Consider the following 27262-nt stretch of genomic DNA (forward strand, 5'->3'; position numbering starts at 1 on the left):
AAGCACATAGAGCAGAATTCTCCTACAGGAGAATTGCACTTCACTAAGTGCCTCACATTGTTTCCAATACTTAAGAAGATTCTTTTCTTCCAACGTCACGTTTATTTTGCAAGAAAATTAAACTCTTAGAAGCATTATTTTCATCATTTATATTATTATCTTATAACTTAAATATTTATATCAGTAGTTTCATCTCAAGAGAGACGATGAATTATAAAATTATGAATGTCTTTCAATACTGAAATAGGCCACTAGAGACAACGCAACTTACCAATAAAAAAGAATTAATGTCTTTATTAAAACGAATCATGTAGAGATAAACTCGTAATCAAGAAGTAAATTTAGGCAGTAAACGTCCACTCTAAATAAAAGACACACACAAAACACCATACATGAATATAATAATAATTATTATTATATAAGTATATACAGTATATGTGTAGTGCTTTCGGGCGTTTTAATGTCACTGCCCCCTTACAATATTTTGTTGCCAGCCTCCCCCCCCCTCCCCCAGTCAAATTTCCCTGGCGCCGTCACTGGTTGGAAATAAATTTATTAGGACGAGGAAAGTAACATTAGCTGTTGACAGTGTTGCACCAAAGGACGTGCTACTGTTTGTATAAATAATAGGAAATTTAAGCAAAAATTTATAATTGTTGAGACTTGAGAGTTGGTTCCTTCATTTGATCTTAAGAAGAGGTTTTCTGAGACAGAGTGGGATTATTTTACACATACATGGGAAAGGGTGGTTGTTTAAAGATAGAGACGTATTTTGCACATTTTTTAAAAGTTCAGATAAAACGAGAATTTAGCCTTACTGTTATGAAAAGAAATAACGCAGTACGAGGAAATAATAACTTCACATTTTTCGCACTTGGTGGGATGCAACGCAAGAGTATTGCAGGAAGTCTATGAACGAGGATGAAGAAGGATATGTGAAATTTGACTTACCTTCGGGTGAATTAGTTTATTCTAATATTCTTAAGGTTGATATTGTTTCTTTTTGTTTTTTTGAAGTCCACTTTATTCGCAAATAGGTTAAATCGCGAACCGACCTACAGTTTAATGTGCGATCCGATCCACTTTGTGCCTCCATTGAGTATCGACGCGAGGACCCTTCATTACAAGACCTCGACGTTATTAGTACGCCATCGGGGAGGCACCCAATTTACACAAATATGTTGATTCCAATAACACGTTATATGCATAATCTGATAATGATGTACTTTGGGTGCATCTAAACATATTTTTTCAACTATAGCATGTCTAAAAGAATCATTGAAGTTGGGATTTTTATAACTTCAGGAGGCACGGCTCTGTAAACGTGCGATATAAAATTAATGCAGGTTTGCCTTCCATACGTGGTGGTTTTGTCACGTTTCTTCGCTTCGTAAAACATACACTTTTGCAGGAAAGGCTTCTTGCATCCTCCTGGGGCCTTGCTCTAGCTAAACAAAAAATATATTTGTTTAGCATAATCGAGGGTTACATATTCCTGCCGAACTTACTAGAAAACAAGGATTCTATTGGGATCATACTGCTTTGAATGACAGTATCAATGAAGTTTTATGTACACTACTACTTATAATAATGAGCATAAAATATTAATCAGGAACTTTATTTTTCGTCAACTGGATGTAACATCTTTTTTGTTATTCAGCAAATATTCAATTCATCACCTTTTTTGACATTAATTTTCTTGCCAGGGCAGCTGTTTTTATGCAGATTTTGACGATCTTAACTACACGTAAGCTAGATATTAGCTAATATTTGTGCTGTTATATTACTATTCTTCTACCATCTTTGTAACATGTCATGCAATAACAATAATAGAGTTGATTAATTTACATATTCAAGTGAATAGACCTATGAAGTATATTAATGCATTAATTTAAACATTTGCTTAATTGTTGTCGTTAATGTCATTATTATCATTTTTTCTGAAACCCCCTCCCCCGACATATATTTCTAGATGCGTGTCTGCCGAAGGATAAATTAGATCAAGCGGTGGTGGTACCGGACTTAGAGGCTAAAGGGAAAACAAAGAAGTATGTGCGTCATAAGCTGAGCTTAAGAAACAGTACAATATCACAAAGAAACACTTTTTGAAACTTATGTCATATAAGATGTTTAACAATATTAAGAACAATAAATGCTTTCTATTTGTAATATACTAAATATTGAAATTTTAAATAGTCTTTTGTGTTCGTACTACACATTTAAAAACTTTTTTGTTGCTCCCCAGCACCAAGCTTAGAATTTTAAAAAAAATGTACATTTTCATAGTGCACGGAAGTTCGACATTCAGAAAGAAAGAAGGTATATTGGAAAACATTTCAAGACTTCCAAAAGGTATAGCAGTAATGAAAAAGAGCACTCACTTATACCGTGTTTGTTACAACCTGTCCGGCTTCCCGCGGTAGCTGATCGCTGGCTTTTCTAGCATAAACTAAGCGGTGTTGCTGCTGAAGACCGCCTGAACTCCGTGCTAGGGAAAGCCAAAGCCAGGCAACAAATTGAAATACGCAACGTGGCAACAACGTCTACGTAAGCTCCTCTCTTCTGGCTTCCATTCGCTCCTCGCTGCCCAGCAGACGACTTTTTTCTCGTTTCTCATTGGCACCAAAACTGTCGAGCGATCGCTAGCGCGGGAAACGGGACAGGTTCTTACAAACTAGGTATAAATGTACGATGGATAGACAGTTGTAAGAAGCGAGAAAAACCACAAGGTAGATTTCGTAAGATACCTAGCAATCAGTAACCAACAAACTGCATTTTTAATATTAATGTCCTCATGATTAACGAACCTTATTTATTCTCACCACGCAATGGGTAAAATATTTCGTGTTTCTTCTACTTTTGACTTTTGTTGGCATGATATCCCGGATCACTTTTACGAGACGAGACGGGACAAAATGAGACGGGACGAGACGAGACGAGACAGAACCCTTCGAGACGGGACACGAGACGGGACAAAGGAATATTTTCGAGACGAGACACGAGACGAGACAGCATTTTCACGAGACGGGACGGGACAGACCAAAGTCTCGTCTCGTCTCGTCTCGTGGGCAACACTAACCGTCGTAAATCAGCGCCATGGGCATATGCTAAGAACATAGTTAATTTTGTTTCAAGAAAGACATATCCTCATCTGTTACACAAATGATGAAATAGTGGAAGGAATGGTCATCAATTAAGTTAAAATACGTTAAGATATTCAGTTTAAACTTAAAAACATTCAAGATTTTAAACTTCCATAGGAAAGACATATAACCTGTACGTACGTACAACGTTATGCCAGAAGCTTCAGTTCTGGGCAGAATTTCGTGTTACGTAGACAAAGATAATTATTAATGGAGCAAATCTTATTTAGGTATAAACAACACATGCCTATTTAAGGCGTTAGTTGACAAGAACAGAATAACATAAGTAGAATTCATTGTAACATTATATATAAATAATTATTAATTTTTCAAATATCTCATTATTTAAAAGTATTACTTTACCTGATAATTATGTTACTCTTATCAGCTATTGTTGAAGAAAACTTGGATTCATTACTATAAAAAAAATAAGCAAAGAGTAAATTTCCTACGAGAACACCTTCACTACTATCAGTTAACTACCACAAACGTTAGAAGATGGCAGCAGCAGGCGTGGGCCTTCAAGTCCTCTGGTGGCGGAATGTAGAACTTACTGCATTAGGCTGCATTGGCAAAAGTATGTTATTCAAATTGAGAAATCTACTTTACCCATTGCCTGATCTCATGAGCCTTTACAACACCATTGAATGAAACTTGGGGAAGGTATGCAATAACCCCAGGTCAGGAAATATACTTCAAAGGGAACACAATTTTCTCGCTCTCCACAAGTATACTCATCACTTACTTTGTAGATTATAAACAGTGGCGGCGATTGGGTTCCAAAACTGTGGGGACAGTTTATGTTATCTTGTTAGATAAGGTTTAGCATAGTGCCGGGGCAAAAGTGGCAAAAAGTGGGGGAGGGGCCAACTGCCCAACCAACCAGCCCTTGATACTCTTTTAGTCCACAAAATCATATATTTCTATCTGCAGTTTCCAAGGAATCCATTTGCGTATATTGAATGGTTTACTTTGTGACATGAACGAATTAACCAGACGGTAAATTTTCTGTAGTTCAGTTGATATTTTATATATCTCTAACTGCACCAAATTACAAGTTGGTAGCATTGTGAACTTCTGACTTATGGAAGGTTAATCATACACATATTGTTTACTTACGATTGTTTGATATACACAGAAAGGCACCCAAATCAACACAATTTGCGTAACGTTAAGTTAATGCCAGGCACATGTTCCCCAAACATAACCCGATCCCCGCCACTGGTTGGTACCCCAAGTGCCAAGATCACCGCACGTCACTGATTGTACGTGTAGGTGTATGTGTCCATAGATGTACTCAGCATGTAGTAACAATAAACAATTGTTACTATTAGAGTTATAGTAGAAGATCTTGTTAGAAACTATAACTTTCAATCTTATATGTTGTTCTTTCTATATTATTCTCCATATTACATACGCCGGCCCCCGTGGCAGAGTGGTTAGCACATCGCGCTACGACGCCAGGGGTTCCGGGTTCAAATCCTGGATTGGGCATGGATGTTTGTGAGTGTCCATTCATCAATTTCATCATATCATCACTCATCCTCATCTTCGCAAATTAGCCAAAAGTGGCACAAGAAGCGAAGTAAAATAAAGCAAGTCAATCAATCAATGAATCCATATTACATACTTTATCGTCCCTCATCGTGGCCGTGCTGTTCAAGAAGTAGTAATGCTTTGAGCTACGGGACCCGCGCAGGTTCGAGTCTCCTGAAGGAAAGCGTAACAACTCTTCTCCTTTGATTCCGCCCTGTGTATGACCCACCACAGGAAATCGGGGAGCTAGGAATGAGTAGCGCAACCCGGTCACGGAAACCTACAACAATAACTTTTGTTGTACCACGTGATACATATTTTATTCGTGTAATTTTCTACTTTCTTTACACAGTTTTTACTAGATTTTTCACTGTGATTATCACTGAAAATAAACAAATTATTATTATTGTTATTTATTCCTTATATCCAGTGACGGTAGGTCCAACGACTCGAACTTTATGTGGGGGGTGACCTATTTGAATCATTTTGCTAAATTCAGAAGTGGAGAAGGTGTCTGTAAGAATGGGAAAATTATTTGAGAAAATTTCATCAGGAACCGGTGACCTATTCTCAATCCACTGCAACAATGAAGATAATGAAAACAAAACCACGTGACTTTTGATAACTACTTAATTTTCCTATATGCTAGTTCTGGAGTGGTTTTGCTCATAAATGTACGTAGGTATTATTGTTAGCTGTAGATGTAGAAGTCCCGCAACCTCAATGTCACTTAAGTTGAATGGTATCACATTACCACATGCACTATATTTCGGCCCCCAAGATTCCTGTACAACTGTCATTAGAACAACCAATAGCATTTCCAAGAAGGCACGTGTTGAATTCATTGACTTCGATAATAATAATACAATAATTCTCAACTATTAAAATTAAATTTCCATAAACTTTTACTGAAACAAGAAAAGCAATATTTACAAAATTAATGTTATTTTTTAAAATAAATATATGGCTGTTTTAAGATTGTTTTTTAACTGATGTTAAAATCATGTACAAGCCTGATAATCTCTATACTCCATTCCGTCATATTGTATTCATTTTTAACAGTTTTTTTACTATCTTATAAAGATTCTCAACAATACAGATCAAGTACGAAAATGTATATATGTTCACAGTGTTTTTTTAAAATATTTTTGGATAGGGAGATAATGTTAGACAAAAGAGGGCTTTTGCGTTTAGCTACTGAAAAATATATTCTTTGAACAGCAGAATGTTGCGTGTGTCAAATTATTTGAAAGGAGTCAAGTGGGTACATTCTGGTGAAAGCATTTAGGTGTGAACCCTTCGCTAAAAGATTGCTAGGATCCTGGGCTCTAGCCACTACCCCTCATATTCACACATACTCTTTTCGCTGTACGGGAATCAATGGATTTGATTAATTTTTAGTTCTGGGTATTCTTTCTAACACATTACTTATGCATCTGAATACACATAATTATTTTATTTTTTGCTTGAAACTGATACAAGGGTTGCTATTTATGTATTTGGAACTGGCAACACTAATATTGCTGGGTAACATCTAATACAGTAGAGCGTCGATTATCCGAACGTCGGTCAACCGAACGACCGCTTAACCGAACTGTGTACTCGCTCACTTTCAGATATCTGTAATGAAAAAAGTACGTGACTTAGCTGCTCGTAAGCGTGTAGGCTTGCTTAGACAGACCAAAATAAAGGATTTTCTTAAACGTTAATTTTGTGTACTGTGTGTATTGTTCATGCAAAATGCGTATGTAATATGTACATATTTTTGTTTAATAAACTGTATCACATACTATATATTCCTACTAAAGTTGCCTTTGTACGTTACTTTGTAATACATACTTAAAGAGATGCTTGTTTTTATGAATAAATTTACTGTACAGTACTTCTTTTTGGCAAATAAACATGTACAGTTCGATTATCCGAACAAACCAGTTTTCCGAACACCCATGTCCCCCAATTACTTCGGATAATCGACGCTCTACTGTATATCCATCGTAAAGTTGGACATTTCTATGGTATATGTACCCAGAACGTTGTGCTTACGGATGTTGTTTTTGCTTGTTACAGGGACTTGAAAATTTCATCGGAGGCCAACAATGGAATTAACTGGAGAACATTTTCGAGCAATGATTTTCTACGACTTTCGACGTGGATTACCTGAACAACAGTGCATCGATCAACTCACTTCGACTTTTGGCGATGAAGCACCATCTAAAAGCACTGTATATCACTGGTTTAGTGAATTCAATCGTGGCCGTCGTTCGCTCACGGACGAATCTAAAGAAGGCCGTCCAATATCGGTTGTTGAGCCTGAAAGCATTGATGCTGTGCAAGAACTGATAATACAAGATCATCATGTGACATATCGTGAGATTGAGGCATCCCTGGGCATTAGTATGACTAGCATACATAAAATATTGTATGAACATTTAGCTGTGAAGAAGATTTGTTCGCGTTTGATCCCGCATAATTTGACAATCGCTCAGAAAAGGCTCGTGTCGATTGGTGTAAACAAATATACTCACAAAATACAATCGTGGAGCTTCAAAAACCGTGTATAACATCTACACAGGTGACGAATCTTGGATATATTCATATGAGCCCGAAAGCAAACAGCAGTCGATGGTGTGGGTGTTCCAAGATGAGCCAAACCCAACAAAAGTTGTTCGTGCAAGAAGCACTTCGAAGCAAATGGTTGCCTGTTTTTTTGGGAAAAATGGACATGTGGCTACAGAGTCACTAGAGAATCGTAGAACCGTCAATTCTGAATGGTACACAACCATTCGTTTGCCAGAAGTCTTTGGGGAAATCATAAAAAACAACCAGCGACGCAGGATCATTCTTCACCATGACAATGCGAGTTGACACACATCGGTCCAAACAACTCAGTATTTGACAGGTGAAAACATTGAATTGATGGGTCATCCGCCGTATAGCCCTGATTTAGCACCCAGTAATTCCTTTTTGTTCCCGTACGTGAAGAATAAGCTACGTGGTCAACGATGTTCGTTCACAAAAGAAGCGATTGATGCGTTCAAAATGCATGTTTTCGAGATACCTCAATCGGAATGAACAAAGTGCTATGAGAATTTGTTCAAACGTATGCAAAAGTGCATCGATCATCATGGAGAATATTTTGAAAAATAATAAAACCATTTTCAATTATACATATTTTTTTTTTGTTCGTTATTCCGGATACATAAATAGCAACCCTCGTATTAACCAAACATTTCCGATCAGGCATGTGGAAGAAATGAGTAAGTAAGAAAATCATAAATATCATTTGAAACAATCACAATGAGTGAAAGGAAGTTTTCTGATAAGGCAAGTATGAAAAGCTTCTATGATTCAGATAGCTTAGGTCGGGTATCGCATTCTCAGAAAGGAGCTGTTTGTTCTCGAAGTAGACAATACGGGGTGGAATGGAAACAATATGATTCACTGCATTTTCTTCGATGTCATTCCATTGTTCTGCGTTGAGTACGTCGCTTATTTGAAGAGCGGATGTTTAGTGCGTTAAGCGTTCCTGGAAGAATTTCGCGTTGTATCCCTGCGCCCTGGTAGAGGGTGGTGTTCCAGGAGCTGCCTCATTCTCTGCATGGTCAGTGGTGGTGCAAGGAGCAGAGTGTGCAAGATCTACAAGTCATGGCCCTCAAAGGTAAGAAACTATCAGAAACTAATACCTGCACTACTCATTTCATCTTACTTGTTCTTTTCTCTCCTCTCCAGGGGCGTGTGCACGGGAGGCTAGGGGGGAGGGCAATTGCTCGCCTAATCATTGACACCTGCAGATTTTTCAGCGAAGGAGCAAGCAAGGTATTTTTTTTTTCAGGGGAGTAAACCAGGGGCGTGCCGTGACCTTTCGTGATAGGCAAGCGATGGGTGAATTTTTCGTTTCGGTTAATTATAACAATTTCAAATATAATATAGGCCTACACATATCCCTACTTATAATAATGTGCATAATGGTGACGTATCGGGCTTGAGTGTGTGAAGTGCATACATACCGTAAAATCAAATCTTCGCTGCACGGTTTTTAAAGAAGGAAAACAGCCTTTCGTTTCGATATAACTTTTAAATTCCAACCATGAATAAAATTATGATTTACCTGATATTTGAGGGCAACTGTAAATTAAATTACGTTCTTCTTTAACCCTGAAAATAAGAAACATCCTATTAGCATAAAGTTTCGATCTTAAATAAACGGACGGGTTTCGGTTTCTTACTTGGCTAGAATTATGAATCATGACTTGTCTTCAGTTGGATGCAAGCGCAGATGTGATTCTGCGAACGATCATGTCTTTGCACTGCATTATAAAAATTGCTCAAGTCACTCACCGTAGCCTGTATAGTTCCATCAGTAGCGTGCTCAGGATTTTCGAAATGGAGGGGTTATGTATACTTTTTCTTGGTAGTCAGCCCTCCTCATTTTGTCACATTTTCCTACCTTTGACGTTCTTTTTTAGGAATACTTGGCGAAAGGGGGTTATAACCCACATCAACCCCCACCCCCCCTTGGGCACGCCACTGAGTTCCATGGTCCTAAATTTGTATTGAATAAAACGCAAACGCATGGCCAACAAAATAATTTATTAAGATCATTGCTGCCACATAACCACATAATATTGTTGTACTGAGATGTTTTAAACTGCCTAATGAAAACGTTCCCATCTTTCTTAGTTGGTTTGGTTATGAACAATTCAGGACACGGTCGCTCATGCTTCACAAGCTCCAACCTTTCACCTTATGTTCTCGAATTGAATGGATTTGAAAGAAGGCCCCTAATAATCAAGTCCTTACCTGCAACACTGCAAATCGATGGCTCGTCTGGTATGTCAACCATGGAGTAAATTTTCAATGTAGAATCATACTTTTACATCAAGTACAAAAACATTACACAAAGAACAGAAAAACACAGCACAATATCACAGTAAAAAACAACACGAATCCGCGCACCCACGCTTCTTCCGTTTCACCCTACCTGCAGTTGCAGTGTTACATACCCTCCATATTTCCGAGTAACTGACTACATGACGGATATGTTCAAGTACCGGCCTTGATTTTATTTCTTATAAATAGCATACGACTGGGGATCACTGGCTAAGTTCATAATGTAATTTGTTAATTACTATAGAGTTTCAAACATGAAAATCGTACCGCGTGAGGTGGTGCTACGGATGCACAGAAAATTCTGGAAGTTAGCAACTCTTGTGGCCCGTGTGGACGAATTCTTTCCAACACCCTTGCCAAAGACAGATTCGGTCTTGGGGTTGCTTGCCCTCGGTCTTTTTTCTTCGTGAACGGGGATCGACAGTGACCATGCAAGAACTGCATAAGTCACTCGAAAAGCGGGGAGAAAGGCGAGCAGTCCTCTTCTTCTAACGCGGTCAGTCGTGCCGCATCGCCCAGCGTCGTCAAGGGTGTAGCCAGTTTATGTTTCAAGCCAATAGAACAGGAAATAGGGGAAATGAAAATTCTGTAATGTAAATATCTTATAGTAAATAAATTCCATTCTAAGGTGTATAAAGGCATTGAAAAACACGTACTTAAGATATCAAAAGTGTTTTAAAAAACAACGCAAGCGGCGCTTGCCCCGCCTTTCCTTACCGCACGCTTCTGGAGTAAACGTGGCATATTAACCCGATATAGTATTGCCACCGAAGCACAAATTTGAAATTACCACGTTCCTGCATTTCCATTATAATAATTAATGAAATTACTGTGACTGAAATTAAATTACGCGTGTGAAATATATACTTTTATGTTGACATTCGTTTTCTAAAGGGGAGTTGTTTTCATCCTTGCCTCATTCCCTAGGTCCATGCCCCTAGATTATTATAATTTCACCTACAAATTCAATATAGAGGTACCTTAACGCCTAAAATTGCACTAAGTTGATTTTTGCTGGCTCCGGACACACACTACATAAACCCCTGTTTCATACCCATCAATATAATAAAACAATGAAATGAAATGAAGTTTTTCTTTCCCACCTGAAATTTCATCAAGGTTTATGCCCCCTGAGATATCCGGGAAAGTTTCATGTAATTCAAATGGTGAAAATGTAGCGATATTTTATTACAAATAATGTTTCCTGTGATTTACAGCCTTCAAGTTACAGCAATTATCTGCCATATCCAACAAACTCAAGAACGTATTCACCGGACATTTGAACTGACTACCATAATTATGAGTGTGCAGGATGGGATTGGGAATCGACATTTTTATAACCCTGGTGTTCGGGACAGGAAGAATTTTCGAAATTTCCCGACGCGGTGAAAATCTCCAATTGTATTTCTCCTCAAGTGATTGTTTTTGCATCTAAATAAAAGTATAATTTGAAGAAATTTTAAACACTTTTAGTGCAGAAAATACAAAGAATTAACTACTTTCAAAATACCTTAAAAAAATTTTCTACTGTTCGGGATCCCGAAAAGATGAGGGAATTATTTTCCGAAATCTGGATATGACAATAATTGACACGCCATCATCTTGAATTACTTTTGTTTGTCCTTTACCCGTCGGCACGTATGCAAACATGGATTAGAGATACCATGAAGAAGTTCCAAAGTTCCAATGAAGTGTCATCTGATCTGTTTGATATCTGTGATTCGAGACAAATTGCAAAAAGACAAAGTGATATTTGTAGATGTTTATGGAAATGCAATAAGACGAATCCAGTATTCTGTTTAAATAATGGACGTAAGTCTGAACTTGTCAATAACGAGAAAAAAAAATTGAATCCAATTTGAATTTTGTGATTTGCAAATAATAATAATAATAATGTGTAAAATATGAGTTTTGGAGCCCTTTAGTTCCAGTGTTCCGTACTTGTCTGCCACTTATTCACAAGCAAGGTACTAATGCTTTTGTGTTATAATGCCATGAGACATACATACAGGGGAGGCGCCAGGGAGTCGCGAATGGGTGCTTGCACACCCCTTAATTTTCTTCCGCACATCCTTCAACACCCCCCTTCGAAATTTATTTTCAAGCTAATGAAATGTTACATCACGTTATGTTATTAAAACAATGTCGTCACTTTCAGCGAAGAATGTTAGGTATTGAAATGAAAAGTTAAATAAAAGGTAAAGTGCTCCCCTGTGGTTAGCACCACGCCATGAAGGCGTATAGGGGTGTGGGGGTAACGCCCCACACTTTCTTGATCCGGTCGTGAGTGGGGGTGATGTGATCAGCATCACGCCCCTGACCGCCTTTACCCCCCAGGGTTTCCCCCAGGTACCCATGTTATTCGACACTGGGTGGGCGCCGGGGCCGCTGTTAACTTTAGAAAAGTTCCCGGATTTGAACCGGCCGGGGATCGAACCCGGGACCTTGAGCATAGTAGTCAGACGCGTTACCGACTGAGCCACCGCGGCCAAATGAAATGATATCCCTATTATTGTATTCAACAGCTTGTATTGGTTCTGAAAGAGAAATCGCATTTACTTTCCTGTACGTAGTGGCGGCGATCTATACATATCAGCGGCTGTTGTCTCTCTTTCATCACAATTGTTGTTAAGAATTGTTTGTACTTTTGTTTATTCCGATGGCGTTTCCGATAATTGCCTACAGCTCAGTGCGAGGTGTTTCATGTTTATATTTTTTTTTATCATTCTATTGTTGATAAAAAAAGTTTTACTTTCCGCCTACTTGTTCTTCCTCTATTCTCAAAATTTTAGTTGCTTTCAGTACATTATCGGTTCGTGTCCAGGAAATTATTAAACGCGAGTTGTACTGAGATGGTTGTTTTTCCTTCGTTGCTGTTGTTGATTGATTGATTGATTTAAGTCTATTGGATGCACAGTAAGGCTAATCGGGACTGGACCTACAGTTTAAAGTGGAATCCGAACCACTATGTGCCTCCACCGGGTATCGAACCCGGGACCCCTTAATTACAAGGCAACGACGCTAATTTTACCACTGCGCCATCGAGGAGGCCCCTTTGTTGTTGTTGTTTATGCGCACTTATATGTTAGGGAAACAGTCTGATAATTACATGATTTCGTATTTTTTGTACTTGTTATTGTATTTGGAAATAGTAGAACTTCAGGTTGAATTGTGATTTTCTTTTATCAAACGCACACAAATTGAACACTCAGCAGTGGTCTCTGATATCTGTGCTTCCGAAAAAAGTACAAGAAGACAAAGAACTGTTTATCAACGAAATGTTAGATGTTTATGGAAAGGATATAAATAGCGGGCTCAAGCCTGATCTTGGCACCAAAGCATTTTCAATTCAATTTAAATTTCAATTTTATTATTTGTATAACAGCAGCAAGAAAATAAAGGTAAAATATAAGTTCCCCCCCGAGCAAAAATCCTGCGGGCACCCTTGCATGAATGTTTAATGTTTTCTATATTTTCAACAGCGCCCCCTAAATTTCATTCCGCACCCCCTCAACACCCATAGATGATTAATCCTTGCGCCACCGCTGGGGGATGTTGTGGAAGGGCAGCACAAACATTCTATCTATCTCTGCCGTGTTGTAGCCCGACCCTGTGGCCGAGTGGTTAGCACATCGCGCTGCGACGTCAAGGGTCCCGGGTTCGAATCCCGGTCGGGCTTGGTTGTTTGTGAATGTCCATTCATCCATTTCATCTCTCATCCCCATCTTCGCAAATTAGCCAAGAGGCACAAAACGCGAAGTAAAATAAACTAAAATCAATCAATCAATCAATCTGCCGTGTTGTAGGTGATGTGATCCGAATCACGCTCCGGCCGCCTTTACTCCCAAGGGTTGATCCCAGGTACCCATAAAGTTGAGGGTGGGTGGCCCCCAGAGCCGCTTTATGACGGGGCAAGGTCGGAAAATTCCTCAGATCACTTATCCCTGGAATCCGGGTCTCCCGCGTGGCAGTCAGACGCCCTACGACTTGACCACCGTTCTTCGTTTTTTATGACAGGCCTATATTATTGAAACGTAGAGCATGGCTTTCCTCTAACGTACCTATCTAACCACTAACCTCCATATCATACTTGTATCATGTAGAGGTGATGGACAAATTAATATGAACACCCATGTGAAACAGGGTCGCAATTTGTCCTTGCACGCCACCTGGCACAGATGTCTGCCAATTAAACGCACGGCTATAAAATTAGGCGGGTGGCAGAAGTTTGCGTTGTTGCCACGTCAAAGCACAACCCGTTTGTTCGGAGGTTTAAGAGAATGAATGATCTCGTTGTAGAGTTGGTCTTTGTAATTCATGTGATGCAAACTGACAATATTTGCTCCAAAGGTCAGGGATGGCACGAAAGTGCCCGGAGAGAGGTCGGTCTGACACACAGTGCGCGGGAAGCAGCAACTTTTGTCCCGCTCTCGCTTTGCTTTTCTCCAGCGCAATTCTGCCCTATTTTCATGAACCTGTGTTTAGTGGCCGTGAAGGTGGAGATATCAGTTTATCAACAGTAGTCATATCAGTTATATGTGCACATTCTGCTACCAGTCAAACGTTGTTCTGTCCGACCTCTCAGACTTCCAAAGAGGCATGATAACACAGTGCAACAAATTTGAATTTTGTATCTTGCCGCGAGATGAAAGAAGGTGTTCTTTACTAAATCGAATACGCTGATTACGAAAATGAAATCTGAAATGGTCCATCACGTACCAATTTTTTCTGGAAAAGATATGCCACATTTACCACTTAGCCTATATTTCATATGGTTAGAACAGTGGCGTGGCGTGGATTTTTAAAAGTGTTACCGGTTATCAGTAGGACATTTAAGGGAGACTTGGGCGCCTCCCCACCTCATGCCCCCCCCCCAATGTCTTCCAAGTAGTTCATATAATATTAATCTGGTACGTATGCAATTCAATACTAGATTTGGCTAAAGTTATTAATCAGGAAAAAAAATGTTGACATAAGGACTAAAGTGAAATCGCAAACATTGGTTGTTGACACAATAAGACGTAATTTGATACTTACAGAAACATCGAAGGCTACTTATAGAGCAGATCAATCCGACTTTGAAAATAGTTATATGATGCTGGGATCCCGGGTTCGAAACCTAGCTTGGGCATGGGCGTTTGTGATGTCTATTCATCAATTTAATCATATCATCACTCATCCCCATCTTCGCAAATTAGCCAAAAGTGGCACAAGCGAAGCAAAATCAATCAAATCCAATCAAAAAACTTCTATGATGCTGTGATAAAGAGAAGTTTTTCATTTGAATTTGAATTTTTGGGTGCGTCATGGTCATGGTCCACGTTATCCACATCTGAATTAGACACGTTTTTTTTCACCCGAAAATAGAGTACATGGCCAACAAAAGAGTTTCGACAACTGCACACATCCACATAACCACGGATAGTCGTTATACCACGAAACATTGAAATGTCGGTCATATCCAGCAGACGACTTGGTTTTTAAATCGTTCAAAATAGGCTTTGGCCTCCCTTTCGCCACAATTTCGATTTTTTCTGCAAAATAACGAACCGAAAGATTGCTTCAAAATATCTTCTATCGCACGATTACACACACTGTCCAGATAGGATGAACCCGCCACCTCGGAACTCGGAGCAAGCTTCATTAATTAATTGACAATGCCCGAAAACAACATAAAGACGAAAGACACCAGTCACAAAACTCCCACTGCACAGTCCCTCCCACAAACCGTTGTTTACTTTTGTAACACGTGAAGCACCCTCCTAGCCCCCTCGCCTCTCAGCAACGGCCCTTCCCCAATATTTCCTTCCGAACCTGCAAGAAGTCCAGTTCTACTAATGTTGCCATCTTAGTTCTTTTGAAACCAGATTTGCCCAAATTGCGAAACTTTTCGTTTCAAATAAGACGTATGTAGAGTAGATGTAGTCTTCATCTGTTTCCTAACTACTCCCACTCCCATGTTTCGCTAAATCCACTGAAATCTCATTTCTGACACCACTACTATTTCGTATATTTTACGTCCTTTGCTACCTTTAAGGCTTTCGCTTTATAGGATAATCGTGACGATGAGGATGCATGGTGAATTATTGAAATAAAATTATTATTTCTTTGTGTATGTAATTATTAATTTTTATAATTATGTAAGTAAAATAATAGCAACGAACATTGAAATAACCATTTCTTGCTGAGGATTCGAACCTGCGACACCTGACACTTCATTGCGTGCTAAGATAACAATCGGGAAATTATGCTTGTAAGTAATGTTTTCACCCAAAAACAGTTCTACCACCTCAAAATCATTGCTTCAATCCGAAATTATTGCATTCCTGCGACAACGTATGTCAATCTCAATCAGTATTATCAACAATTATCACAAATTCCTGTAACCGAAATAATATTATGTGTGTGAAATATAGAATTTTAGGTTGACATTTTTAGAAGGACAGCGGACCCCTTGACCATACCCATCCCTCTCCTCTCCTTCTCGCCCATGATGTCGAAGAAGGACAAAGAGGACTTTCATAATCGCTGATATTTAGTGTAAATACAAAATATCACATGGTAGTTTGCTTTTGCCCCCGTGTGATTTGATTTTTTAAAATTTTGATTTGGCGATTTAAGTCCACTTCATGAACAGTAATGCTAATCGGGACAGTTTAAAGTTGGATCCGAACCACTTGTGCATCCAGCGGGTATAGAACCCGGAATCCCTTGATTATAAGGCGGCGACGCTACCACTGCGCCATCGTTCCCCAGTGTGACTGGAAGCCTTCAGAGTAAGATAGACCTGATTAGGCGACTTAGCTCTTTTCTGTCAATTGAATATGGCAACACTGGTATGTTTCCGGTAAGTATCACCGGCAACTGCGCCGGCTAAACAGTCGTGCCATTAACCCGCCTCCTCCTCCCGCCGAAACAGTCTTTGCTGCGACGGAAAGTCTTCCTTGGGTGGGCTCAGGGCCCTTTCCTCATGTTGCCTGTGGAGGGTACCGGATCAGTCCTCCTCTTCGCTTTTGCCGGTGTCAGAAAAAATGTCATTCTGCAATGTTTACTTTACGACAATATTACCAGTTTATGTACAATGTATGTATAATATTTTAATAAGAGTTCTTCAATTCTTTATATTTTTGTGTTACCTGCGGTAACAGCGCTACATGCACGCCTCTGGGTTAGAAATATATTGTAATTCATGAAAAACAAAGTTGCAACTTTCGCGACACTTGGAAACGACTCCATTACAGTACAGGAGAAACCTGTAGCTGGATAAAATACAGATCATGGAACAAAATTAATTGTTTGTATTACAAAACATAAAAAAGGTACGAGAAAGCTGCAAAAAGCTTGAAATGTACATACAAGTTAGAAACGTGTCCTGGAAACTTTCCGTTATATCTTGGTGAAATCGCTCACCATGTTTGTCACTCACATCTCTGAGATCACGCGGGAAAAAATCCAAATGAGAATGCAGAAAATGTATTTTCAAAGATATGTTGCACCCCATAGCCTTGTAACAGTCCAGCATGTTTTCCGTCAGTTCCCTGTAATTGTGAAAAAATATAACTATGCTGACCAAGGCAGTAATTTATTTTATTAAAAACATAAACTAAACGTAACGTTTCAACCTTCTAGCAAGGTCTTCATCAGACTCTAGAGTCTGATGAAGACCTTGCTAGAAGGTTGAAACGTTACGTTTAGTTTATGTTTTTAATAAAATAAATTACTGCCTTGGTCAGCATAGTTATATTTTTTCATAATAATGGAAACAAGGCTTAATGGTGCTGTAATTGTCAGACCTGACGTTACCCAATAAATTGTTGCATGCATCTTTGAAGGCAAGCCAAGCTGCCTTCTCAGTATCTGTCAGCAACTCTTCAAAGGTTATGGCTTTCATCAAGTCATGAATCTGAGGCCCAATTTTTTCAGTACTAATCGCATAAAATTTGGACAGTAAAAATTGAAAATCCCTGCCATCTTTGTCCATTGCTTTCACAAAATTCTTCATGAAGCCCAATTTCAGATGGAGCGGTGGTAACAGCACACCGTCTTTGTCAACAAGGGGTTTATGCGACACTTTTTTTTCACCCGGATTGAAGCTTTGTCTCGAAGGCCACTTTATCATTACATAATGGTCTTTCCTTGCCCAGTGACACAAGAAACAGCAATATTTTGTGTAACCAGTCTGCATTCTCAGCACAACCCCAGAACTTTGAGATCACCACAGTTTCCATTTATTTGCAAACAACTTCAACTCCACTATACCTCAAACAAGTGGCTATCTACCTCTTCCCTCTCCAACCCCTCCCCTACGCACTGTCGAGCTCTAGTAACAAGCTGTGCTCAAAGCGCCGCAACAACAATAACATGCAGTCGTGCGCTGATAAAATTGCGTTTCCAGAGAAAAGTTGAGGTCATAGCGAAAAACTGTTTTCACTATCGTCATCAGGGCACTGAACTCAATAGGAATCACATGTTTTTGTTCTGCGGCAATTTTCATTGTCGCACAGTGTAATTGGAGCGCTCCTAGCTGGAGCCTTAGTGAAGAATCAACAAACCTTGTGGCTTTTGCAGGGAGGTTGGTGTCAACTGTCATAACAGCCTACAATAAAGGAGGTAATAAGTTATCTTCAAACAGCAGAGTGGACGACTTACTGACAGGAATAGACCATAGGCTTGCGCACGGTGGGCAAGGGGGCCAATTGCTCCCCCTAATCATGGACGTCCGCAGATTTTTTTCACGAAGAGACAAACAAGGTTTTTTTCAATGGAGCATCGTATTATCCCGATAATACTGTTCCCCTCAAAAAACCACTTCAAATTTTAAACTATTGCATTAATGTAAATTATTACTAGGACTGAAATCAAATTATACGTGTGTGAAATATATACTTTTAGGTTGACATTCGATTTCTTAGGGGGGTGCCCATCCTTGCCCCCCCCCTTCCCGACACCCATGTTCCTACATTATTATACTTTCACCTAGAAATTTAGTGTAGAGGAATCTTATCGCCGTTATTAAACGATTATATACTCTTAAAGAAAATTAAGTATTTCCAAGCCGATTAAATTCAAATCAACTACGGGGGAAGGGGTGCAGTGGCGCAACCACAGGGAGGCAATGGGCATTGCCCCTCCTCAACCTTGGACGAAAATCAATTCTATGTGGTCAAGGGGGGGGGGGGGCAAAAATTGAGGTAAAAGAAAGCAAGACTAGTCGAATCTAAGAGTAGCAGGACAAAACTCAAGATGGAATTAGTTTTCACGTCTTTCTTGAATTATTTCTTCCAGACGGCCAAGAGCACCTAGAAGGGGCACAGAGGGGCAATTGTTTTCCTCGATATCAAATTTTATACAAATAAAAATACATTTCGTATAATTTTCTTGCTCGCTTCGCTCGCAGTCTTGTCAAGTAAAGAGCCGTAGCTAGGGGCCGGCAGGATTTGGCCATGGACGCCGAACGATCTAAATGAAAAAAAATGTAAAAGAGAATGCCATGGCGCCCCATTAAATTTTTTGAGCCATATTAAATCAATATTGTTTAAAGTTGCAAATATGTGGATCTAAAAATTTTCTTGCTCGCTTCGCTCCAAATTTTATTGTATTCTGTAATGCATAGTAAATTACCACAGAGAAGTTATAAGTACTAAGTACTTAAGACTCTTGCTGCTAAACAGTTTTATCTTAAATGCATGAACACAATTGTTTGGAGGAAAGAAGCGTGGTACATTTCAGACACAATTTATTTATTCGTTATGGTGCGCCTAGGTTCTTTCATTATATATATATATATATATATATATATATATATATATATATATATATATATATATCAATGCAATGAAACTAAAAACAGTGAGAGAAAATGAGGTTTTTCTTTCCCGACTGAACTTTCATCAAGGCTCTATCATAGGGTCTGCGCACGCCTATGGGATAGACTGGTGTTGAAATGCATAGTAGCCGATAAAACACAATACAACGGTGTGCCATATAACATCCGGGAGGTAGTCCCAATTCCAGAATACTGTATCAACCAAAACTAAACAACGGGATCTGCATACTGCGAACATCCATGGCAGAACGACTATCCCAAATCTATTTGTAACACCGCGCAATGCTGTATAGCATCAAAAATGTTGCCGAGAGCACAGAGGCTGATCATCTGCCTGACGAATCTGCATTCACATTATTTCAGACCACAGAGCCTGTTTGGTTGTACAGAACGCTTGCAGAAGCCTTTCATGTCGACTGCTTCCTTCCTATTGTTAAGCATGGAGGAAGTTCTGTGATGGTGGGTGTGGGAGAATCACAGAAGAGGAATAAGACAGTGTTTTGGGCGAAGATCTCCGTCCTATGATTCATACTGTTGCCTGGCAAACGACCTGTGTTACAAGATGATAATGCCCCCATTCGCACTGCTTGGTGCAACAAAGCATGGTTCTAAAAGCACGAAAATGAAGCGGAACGTCAAATCTCCTCAGTCTAAGACAAACTTTATTTCCAATATACATGGCCTCTACAATAATATATAAATATATCTGAATAATAAAGAATTGATAAGGGGGGAACCCCCGAAGTAGGCCCGCCTCCACCCGCATACATATACTCTTATGTCCTGGTGCCTTTAAATAAACCAGGACGTCAGTTGCTCTGAATTTATCAGTTCCCCCGCTTTTCCCTTCTTTAAATTCTTTATTTATAATATACAATTACATATATACTACAAAAGTAAAGAAAAGAAATAAAACAATGTTACACACATAATTTGATTATGATATGCTTTATGTTATAATAGTTAAATGTGTATTAATATTAAGACTTATTTTGGTATCCAGAACAAGTCGTCTCTGTTAGCGTATGGATAGTTTGGAATTTGGTTAATATTGTATATAAATGATTTTATGTTATGTTTTTATATTTTATTTTGGGGGGTTGCGTGTAAGTGAAATAAACCATTCAGGGATCCAGAACAGTTGTAAGTATGTTGTGAATGAATATATAGATACTAGGTCCGGTGATGAGGTAATTGTTTATTAGTTGGGTTGTGTGAATAGAGATTCGATGGGTTTACACTTTGCAATAGGGTGTTTGATCCACTCTGGTTTCTAGTGTAGGTCTATTTCTAGTATTCCGTGTTTGTTTATTTATTTTATTTGCATGTAGATGAGTTTTGTGGATATACAAGAACACAAATGTAAGGATACATACATAATATGATAGATACATACATGTGAACTTATAGAATTAATATAATTGTGGAATTAACTTCATTTTTGGCTGTTTCATGTAAAATATATATTTACCCTACCTACCTAATTGTTACAAATAATATTAATGGAATCCAATAAGATGGAAATAGAACTAAGTCGAATGGCATTATTATGATTAGGATTAATGAAAATTAAAATTGAAAGTGAGACTTGAATTGAAAATGACAATTAAAGTGGTAAATGTAACAAGAATTATAATGATTTTGATTTTATTTATTTAAATTCGTAGATTTCATTTATTCTAGTTTCGTGTTTTTATTTAAAAATTTCATAACCCGATCTGATTCAGGTCTCCTGGGGAACCGCTGGTATCCAGCGGTATTCTATTCTGTCTGTGCACTGTCAGTTCGATATTTCTTCATTTACAATTTCTGATTTTTCAAGAGTTAAGCAAGAAACTGTCTACTTTAGAAGTGAGAATTTTGTAGGTATTATAGTTATTAATTATGCCTGTTTTATATATTAAGTCCCAGGAGACCCGAATCATCACGTATTTGTTGTATTATGTTTGGTTAGTTTATTTATAAATTTTGCCTGGGTCGAATTCTGTTTACATAATCTTCGTGCGTCTCTCTTGGCATGCGTGGTGAACGTATCCTCCGTCGGGCGGTCGCCTTCCGTCTCCCAGTCGACACCAGGTAGTTCTGTGGTCTCGATGCTCCTTCGGGTACTTCTTCCTCCTCTTCCGATCCTTGTTCTTGCGGGGTTGGATATGGCTCCCGGGGAAGGATCTGGCTCCTACGTCTTGTCGATCTTCTGGGTATGCGTACTTGAGGTGGTGGGGGTGGCGGCATCTGTTGAATCCTCGGCTCCCGTCTGTATCGTTCTAGTTCGGAAACCAAGTCGGCAACTTTTGGTAATTCTGACCTCGCAGCAATCGGAAAGTCAGAGCCCAGCAGAGCTCGCCTAGACTGCACGATTCTCTCGTCGGATGTAGGACAGAACAATACCCTATGTTCTGGCGTGTCTATCTCATCTTGACATGTGGGACATCTATCTGTTTCCCGCTTAGCGAACTTCTTTAAATAGGTGCCATAGGGGCCGCGTCCCGTTAGGAAGTGCACCAGGCCTCTTGATGGTAGAAAGTCTTTCTGGATCACTTTTTCCCGTGTACTTGGAATGAACTGTTGAAGTCTTCTGCCCCTGTCCGACGAATCTCATTCCCTTTGCCATTCCTGGTTGACCTGAATTTTTTTCTTGGAATGTAGGATAAAAATTACCCGTTAAGTCAAATATGTCCCTTTCATGCCCTCTTTCAAAATGGTAGGATAGGGCTCTTAGTTTTATTTCGTAATCCACTGGCAAGAGGCCGGTAATAATAAATAAGGTCTGTGTTGGGATGGTTTTGAAGGCGCCGGTTAGTCTGAGGATCACCTTCCTCTTTGAAGATCTTAGCTTCTGTACGTATGTTGATTTACTAAGTGATGTGGCCCATGCGGATGCTCCATATGTAATGACTGAGTTATATATGGAAATTATGCATGTACTAATTGTTGAAGGGGGTAGTTTGTAATTGTTTGAAACTAATGTTGCAATTTTGTTCATTATCGCTTCCCCTTTTGTAGTAACGTTTTCAATGTGTTTTTTTTTAAAACGTCCCCTCTTCTAAGGTTACCCCAAAGTATCTGGTTTCTCGTACTCTTTTTAGTGCACTGCCATGAAGCTTAACTTGGGGGTTGCGATTTGTACTAAGTTTTCCCTTCAAGATTATGTAATTTGTTTTTCTTTCCGACTGTTTAAGTTTTGCGTTTCCACGGCAAGTATCCAATTTCTCCATTGCAGTAGTTGTTTTTCTTCTATTTCTCTCCTGGAGTTTCCTGTTGTTACGATTATTAGGTCATCCGCATAGGCTATCGCGTTATGGATTTCATGTAACTTACCTAAAATTTTTAGGCAAGGCTCGATGTTGATGTTCCATAAATGTGGACTCAGGACCGAACCCTGCGGGCATCCTTTCGTTAATGTTTTGAAAATTTCTTGGTCCGGCAAGTTTATGGTTGCCTTTCTATTATCGAAATAGTTCTCCAGAATTCTATATAAAGTGCCCAGACAACCCAGCTCTCTGAGGGTGGCAAAGAGGTGGGGCCACCGCAAGTTGTCGAATGCTCCCGAAACCTCTGCTACTATGTATTTATTAGTGCTTTTTCTTATTGACTCTAACAGACTATGCGTCGCGTCCTCGGTGGATCTCCCATTCCTAAAGCCATACTGATTTCCGGTTCTGTTTTTAAGGGCTAAGAATTCAAGTAACCTTTTGGTAAGCATTTTTTCTAGGATTTTGCCTAAGACATTTATTAGGCAAATTGGGCGATACGATTTTATTAATGTCTCGTCACGGTGGATTTCTTTTATTATAATTATGACAGTTGATTCCTTCCAGATGTGAAGTGTGAAGATGTCGAGTGTGAAAGTCTCACCCCGGCGAGCGAAGACCGATTCCAGTAGCTCAGAGAGTTCATTCGTATCTGTTGGAATGTTATTTGATTTTAGCATAATTTTATCCACCGCCTCGGGATAGCGCAAGGTAATTGTTCTTCCCTTCGGGTGTTTTCCCGTAACTAGTAACCGCAGGGCAGACACTAGAGTTTCCTTTTCTTCCAATCGGCTAAGTCTGAGTGTTTTTTTTTTTTTCGAAATTATTGTGTATATATGTACTTGACTGACAACCCCCGCACTGGAGACGGTATTTTCACTTTCCGGCTCGGAGTTAGAATCCGTGTTTGGGTTCGAGTTATTAAATTCTAGGTGCTGACGCATATTGCTATTTGTTGTGATTTTTGTGATTTTTGGAGGGGAAAGGTTGGAGGGCAGAAATTTTTACTGTAAGGGTGTGTCGGCTGAAAGACAGGGGCTTTAGGGTTTAGTTCCTTGATATGATAGGGGCTCCTATTCGGTCCAGAATGTTTGCTCTCAACTGGGTAGGAAATAGTTTCATGTGGAGGGATTTCTGGAGTGGTTATGCGGGGGCTCATTGGAATGGTCGGTTCAGGGGGATGTAGAAATACACTGAAAGAAAGGGTTGGTAGTCGGGGACTAAATAAGGGTAAATTTAAGTTCTCGTCCTCTTCAAAAGGGTGGTTGTGTATTGTCACGTTGTATATTACATTGGGTCGAGACAATATGGAAATCAAGGTTTTCAACGTATGTTTTGATGGGTTTGCAGGAACGTTGTATAAGATCAATAATGGATTGCGCTTCCTAGGGAGCTCCACTTTGATGTTTTCTTTTGTCAGGTCTTGATTTTTTAGGATTTTCTCCGCCTCTTGTTGGGACGTGGTTTCAACTATTAGCATTTTATTGGTGGTACGCATGTTGTTGATCCTTATAGTTTTTCTAACAGGGTTGATGGTCTTCGTGAAGGTTTGTTGAATCTGTTTCGCATCCTTATTTTTGTCCATGTCTGAAATGAACACAGTGTATTTAGTGTTTGCTGCTGCTTTATCAATTTGAGCTGTTTTGCCAGTATTCACATTTTGAGGTGTTGCCGCCGTCTGTGCGTAAGTTGGTTTGGACGTGTGAGTGGCTGTCTCCTGTAATATTTTGCAGGCAGTTTTTAGTGATTTATTTTCACTGACTAATTTCTGATGGACCTGGCCCATCTTCGCTACAATTTCGTGATTGATGGTGAGCTTGTCGATGGTAATGTTTTTGTCCTTGGATATTAATGTATTCAACTCTAGGGCCAGCTTTTCAAACAGTCCCAGGTGAAATTCACTTGTCCCTGGTACGTTTTCTAGGTCAATATTCACAACAGAATTTTCCATGTTTTCTGATTTATTTAGAAGGGGGTTGGTTTGGTGCAGTCTCCCCGGGACCAATTCTTCTTTTTCCTGGTATCTTCAGTCATTTCCGTAGATCTTTGTCTTTTATCTTTGGGCATCAGCAAGTCCGGTGACTTTCATGTGTTCACAGAGACCGGGCCCCTAATATGAAAAGATGGGGTGTCATACTGTTTTGTAGTTTTCGAACTTTGGATAGTAGATTTGTTGGAACCACCTTCTTGGGGCATGAAATTATTTTCGTCACTCACTTTAAGGCCGCAGTTGATATTCAGTGTTTATTTTCCCTTTCAAGGATCAGTGACACCTTCAAGAGTCGGAAAAATCGCTGACGGTCCAAAGTTCAGTGTTCACACTCGACACGCGTCCGCTCTCACCTTTCCCGCACGACGATCGAATGGAAGGTAGGAGCTCACTTAAGACAGAATGCTTTCATAAAAAGCAGTAAAATAGTACTTACCACTATATTCAAAACTCTACAGTCCGCGTACCCATCAATCAATCATTCACGCATGTCGTGACACACTTCACACGCACATATATTCGTGTATATCTGTACGAATCGACACAAATCACAGAGCTCACTCGCGCATGACCGCTCCCGATCGAATCTCTCCAATGAATCCTGGTCTGAATATAAATGGACCTTTGTGGGGTATTTTGGAGGCCAAAGTGTTAATAGATTTCCACCTCCAGCCACACGTTCTGAGCCAAGGACAGCTATGCACGAGGAGTGGATATGTATTCCTTAAATATTGTTCATGACCTGCACTTGTCCACCCCAAGTCAGATATAGGCTGTAATTTCGGTCAAAGTTTGGCCAACATTCTACGAATAAAGATTTTAGTGTCGTGTCGGGATGTTTATATTTTTTGTACGCTACCTGTTATTCCCTACATAAGGAAGACTGAGGATTTTCCTTGATCCAAGAACTATATTGAAATAAAAGGCAACAGATTATCCCATAGTTGCCTATTTAACATATAACTTCCAAGGAAACAAAAACATTGGATGCGTAGTAAGTATTAAAAATTGTACCTTGAGTGTAAAGTCACTTTAAGCCCAAGGCTAGAAAAATCTTATCTAGTCCATTGTCTACAACTCCGTATGGAAAATGTAGTTTTAAGTAAGCCAACAGTCGAAAAACGCTTTTTCTAACGGTCTTCACTGTTACATTCCAGGTTTCTTCGCAAGCGTCATTGTCCTCCTGAATAATATGCTCCAGTGTATGAAGAACTTCTTCAAGATGCTGACTCCCAGGTCGGCTACTGCTCTCGATGTCCTCTTGGAAAAACTCCAGAGGAATGCAGCCATTGTTTTCATGCTTGTCTCTTTCGCCATCTTGATGGTCCAGATCTTCGGGCAGCCAATCGCCTGCACATTGAAGCCCGAACACGCTGATGCGACTGAACGCGTCAATGACCACTGCTGGTACACAGACTATTTCCGCTTCCCACGCAACTCTGGCCTTGATAGGACAACAGAGCACCAAGCTCGGTACCAGTGGGTTCCCTTGATACTTCTCATTCACGGAAGCATCTTCCTTCTGACGTTTGGTGCCTGCAGAGGAATTCGCTGGTTGATTGAGGCCAGGTGGAGACGTAGGAAATCCCACGATTACTGTCGCCCAGGCAGATGTTTGTTCACGCCAGAGTATCGCCTCTTCCTTCTATGTAGCCACGTGATCTCCTTGTGGTACGATTTTGTTCAATTGCAATTTGCCGACAAATTTCTAGGAGGTTCCCTCTCTAGGTATGGTTTTGGTATCTTCTGTTTAACCTTCCAAGAGCAATCAACAAGGAACGACGCCATGCTGACAGTTTTCCCGCAAGCTATACAATGCTTCGTGGAAAATGACGGACAAATGAACAGCGAGGCTTTCTGTACCGTGCCAATCAACGTTTTGAACGAAACGATCTTCGACGTTGTCTATCTCTGGTTTGTGATTATTGGCTGCATCTTTTACGTGTCGATATGCATCGACATTTCTCTTCTGGTCTCCATCTTCAAAAACCGTCGCCCATGCCACATCTCAGTCATGGAGAACGAGTGTGACCCAGAAGATGCCATGATGAACGAAGGTATGGAGCTTGACGTTTTCACACATGTGCACAACAAACCGAGCGAAGCAAGTCTTCAGGTTAATCATGACAAAGAAGAAGATGCCCTGCTCCCAGTGGTAGATGATTTGCCTTAAGATGCTCAACTGTAATTTATAATTAATAATTTGCACGAAAGATAGTAATTATTGGTACCAAATAATTTATTTAAAGATACGGACAGCATATTGAAGCTTAATTCTCATTGTGCTTTAAAAAAATCAATAGTACACTTTGAAAACGAAAATGCAATTCATTCTTAAATAAGTCACTCAATGTAATTTGCCTGGAATCAATATCAAAATTATTGTGTAACTCGAGAAGTTCTAGTATTAGAAAATATAGAAAACGTTTGTTAATGATTTACAACAATAAGTTTACCACAATCATTTAAAAAAAATCATTTTACATTCTGAATGTACGTAAAACAACATCTATTTTTTTCCAGTAATCAAAAAAGTTGTAGGCTTCAATAATAAAACCATACGCTGAAGTAAATTTGATTTGATGCATTTTTCTAGAAACCCTCATAACATTTTACATTTAGAGTT

General features: G+C 39.5%; 1 protein-coding gene across 1 annotated transcript; it reads left to right on the top strand.

The window, feature by feature from the left end:
• The first annotated feature begins 8187 nt into the window (after positions 1-8187).
• LOC145978023 (innexin inx3-like) lies at positions 8188-27130 on the top strand. Its single transcript, XM_083110407.1, has 2 exons — positions 8188-8337; positions 25794-27130. Exons 1-2 carry the CDS (start codon positions 8325-8327, stop codon positions 26807-26809), a joined length of 1029 nt encoding a protein of 342 aa, XP_082966533.1. The 5' UTR covers positions 8188-8324; the 3' UTR covers positions 26810-27130.
• Positions 27131-27262: the final 132 nt, after the last annotated feature.

Source organism: Lepisma saccharinum, chromosome 24 (genome assembly GCF_977018435.1).
Source record: "Lepisma saccharinum chromosome 24, izLepSacc3.1, whole genome shotgun sequence".
In the NCBI taxonomy this organism is placed as follows: Eukaryota; Metazoa; Arthropoda; class Insecta; order Zygentoma; family Lepismatidae; genus Lepisma; species Lepisma saccharinum.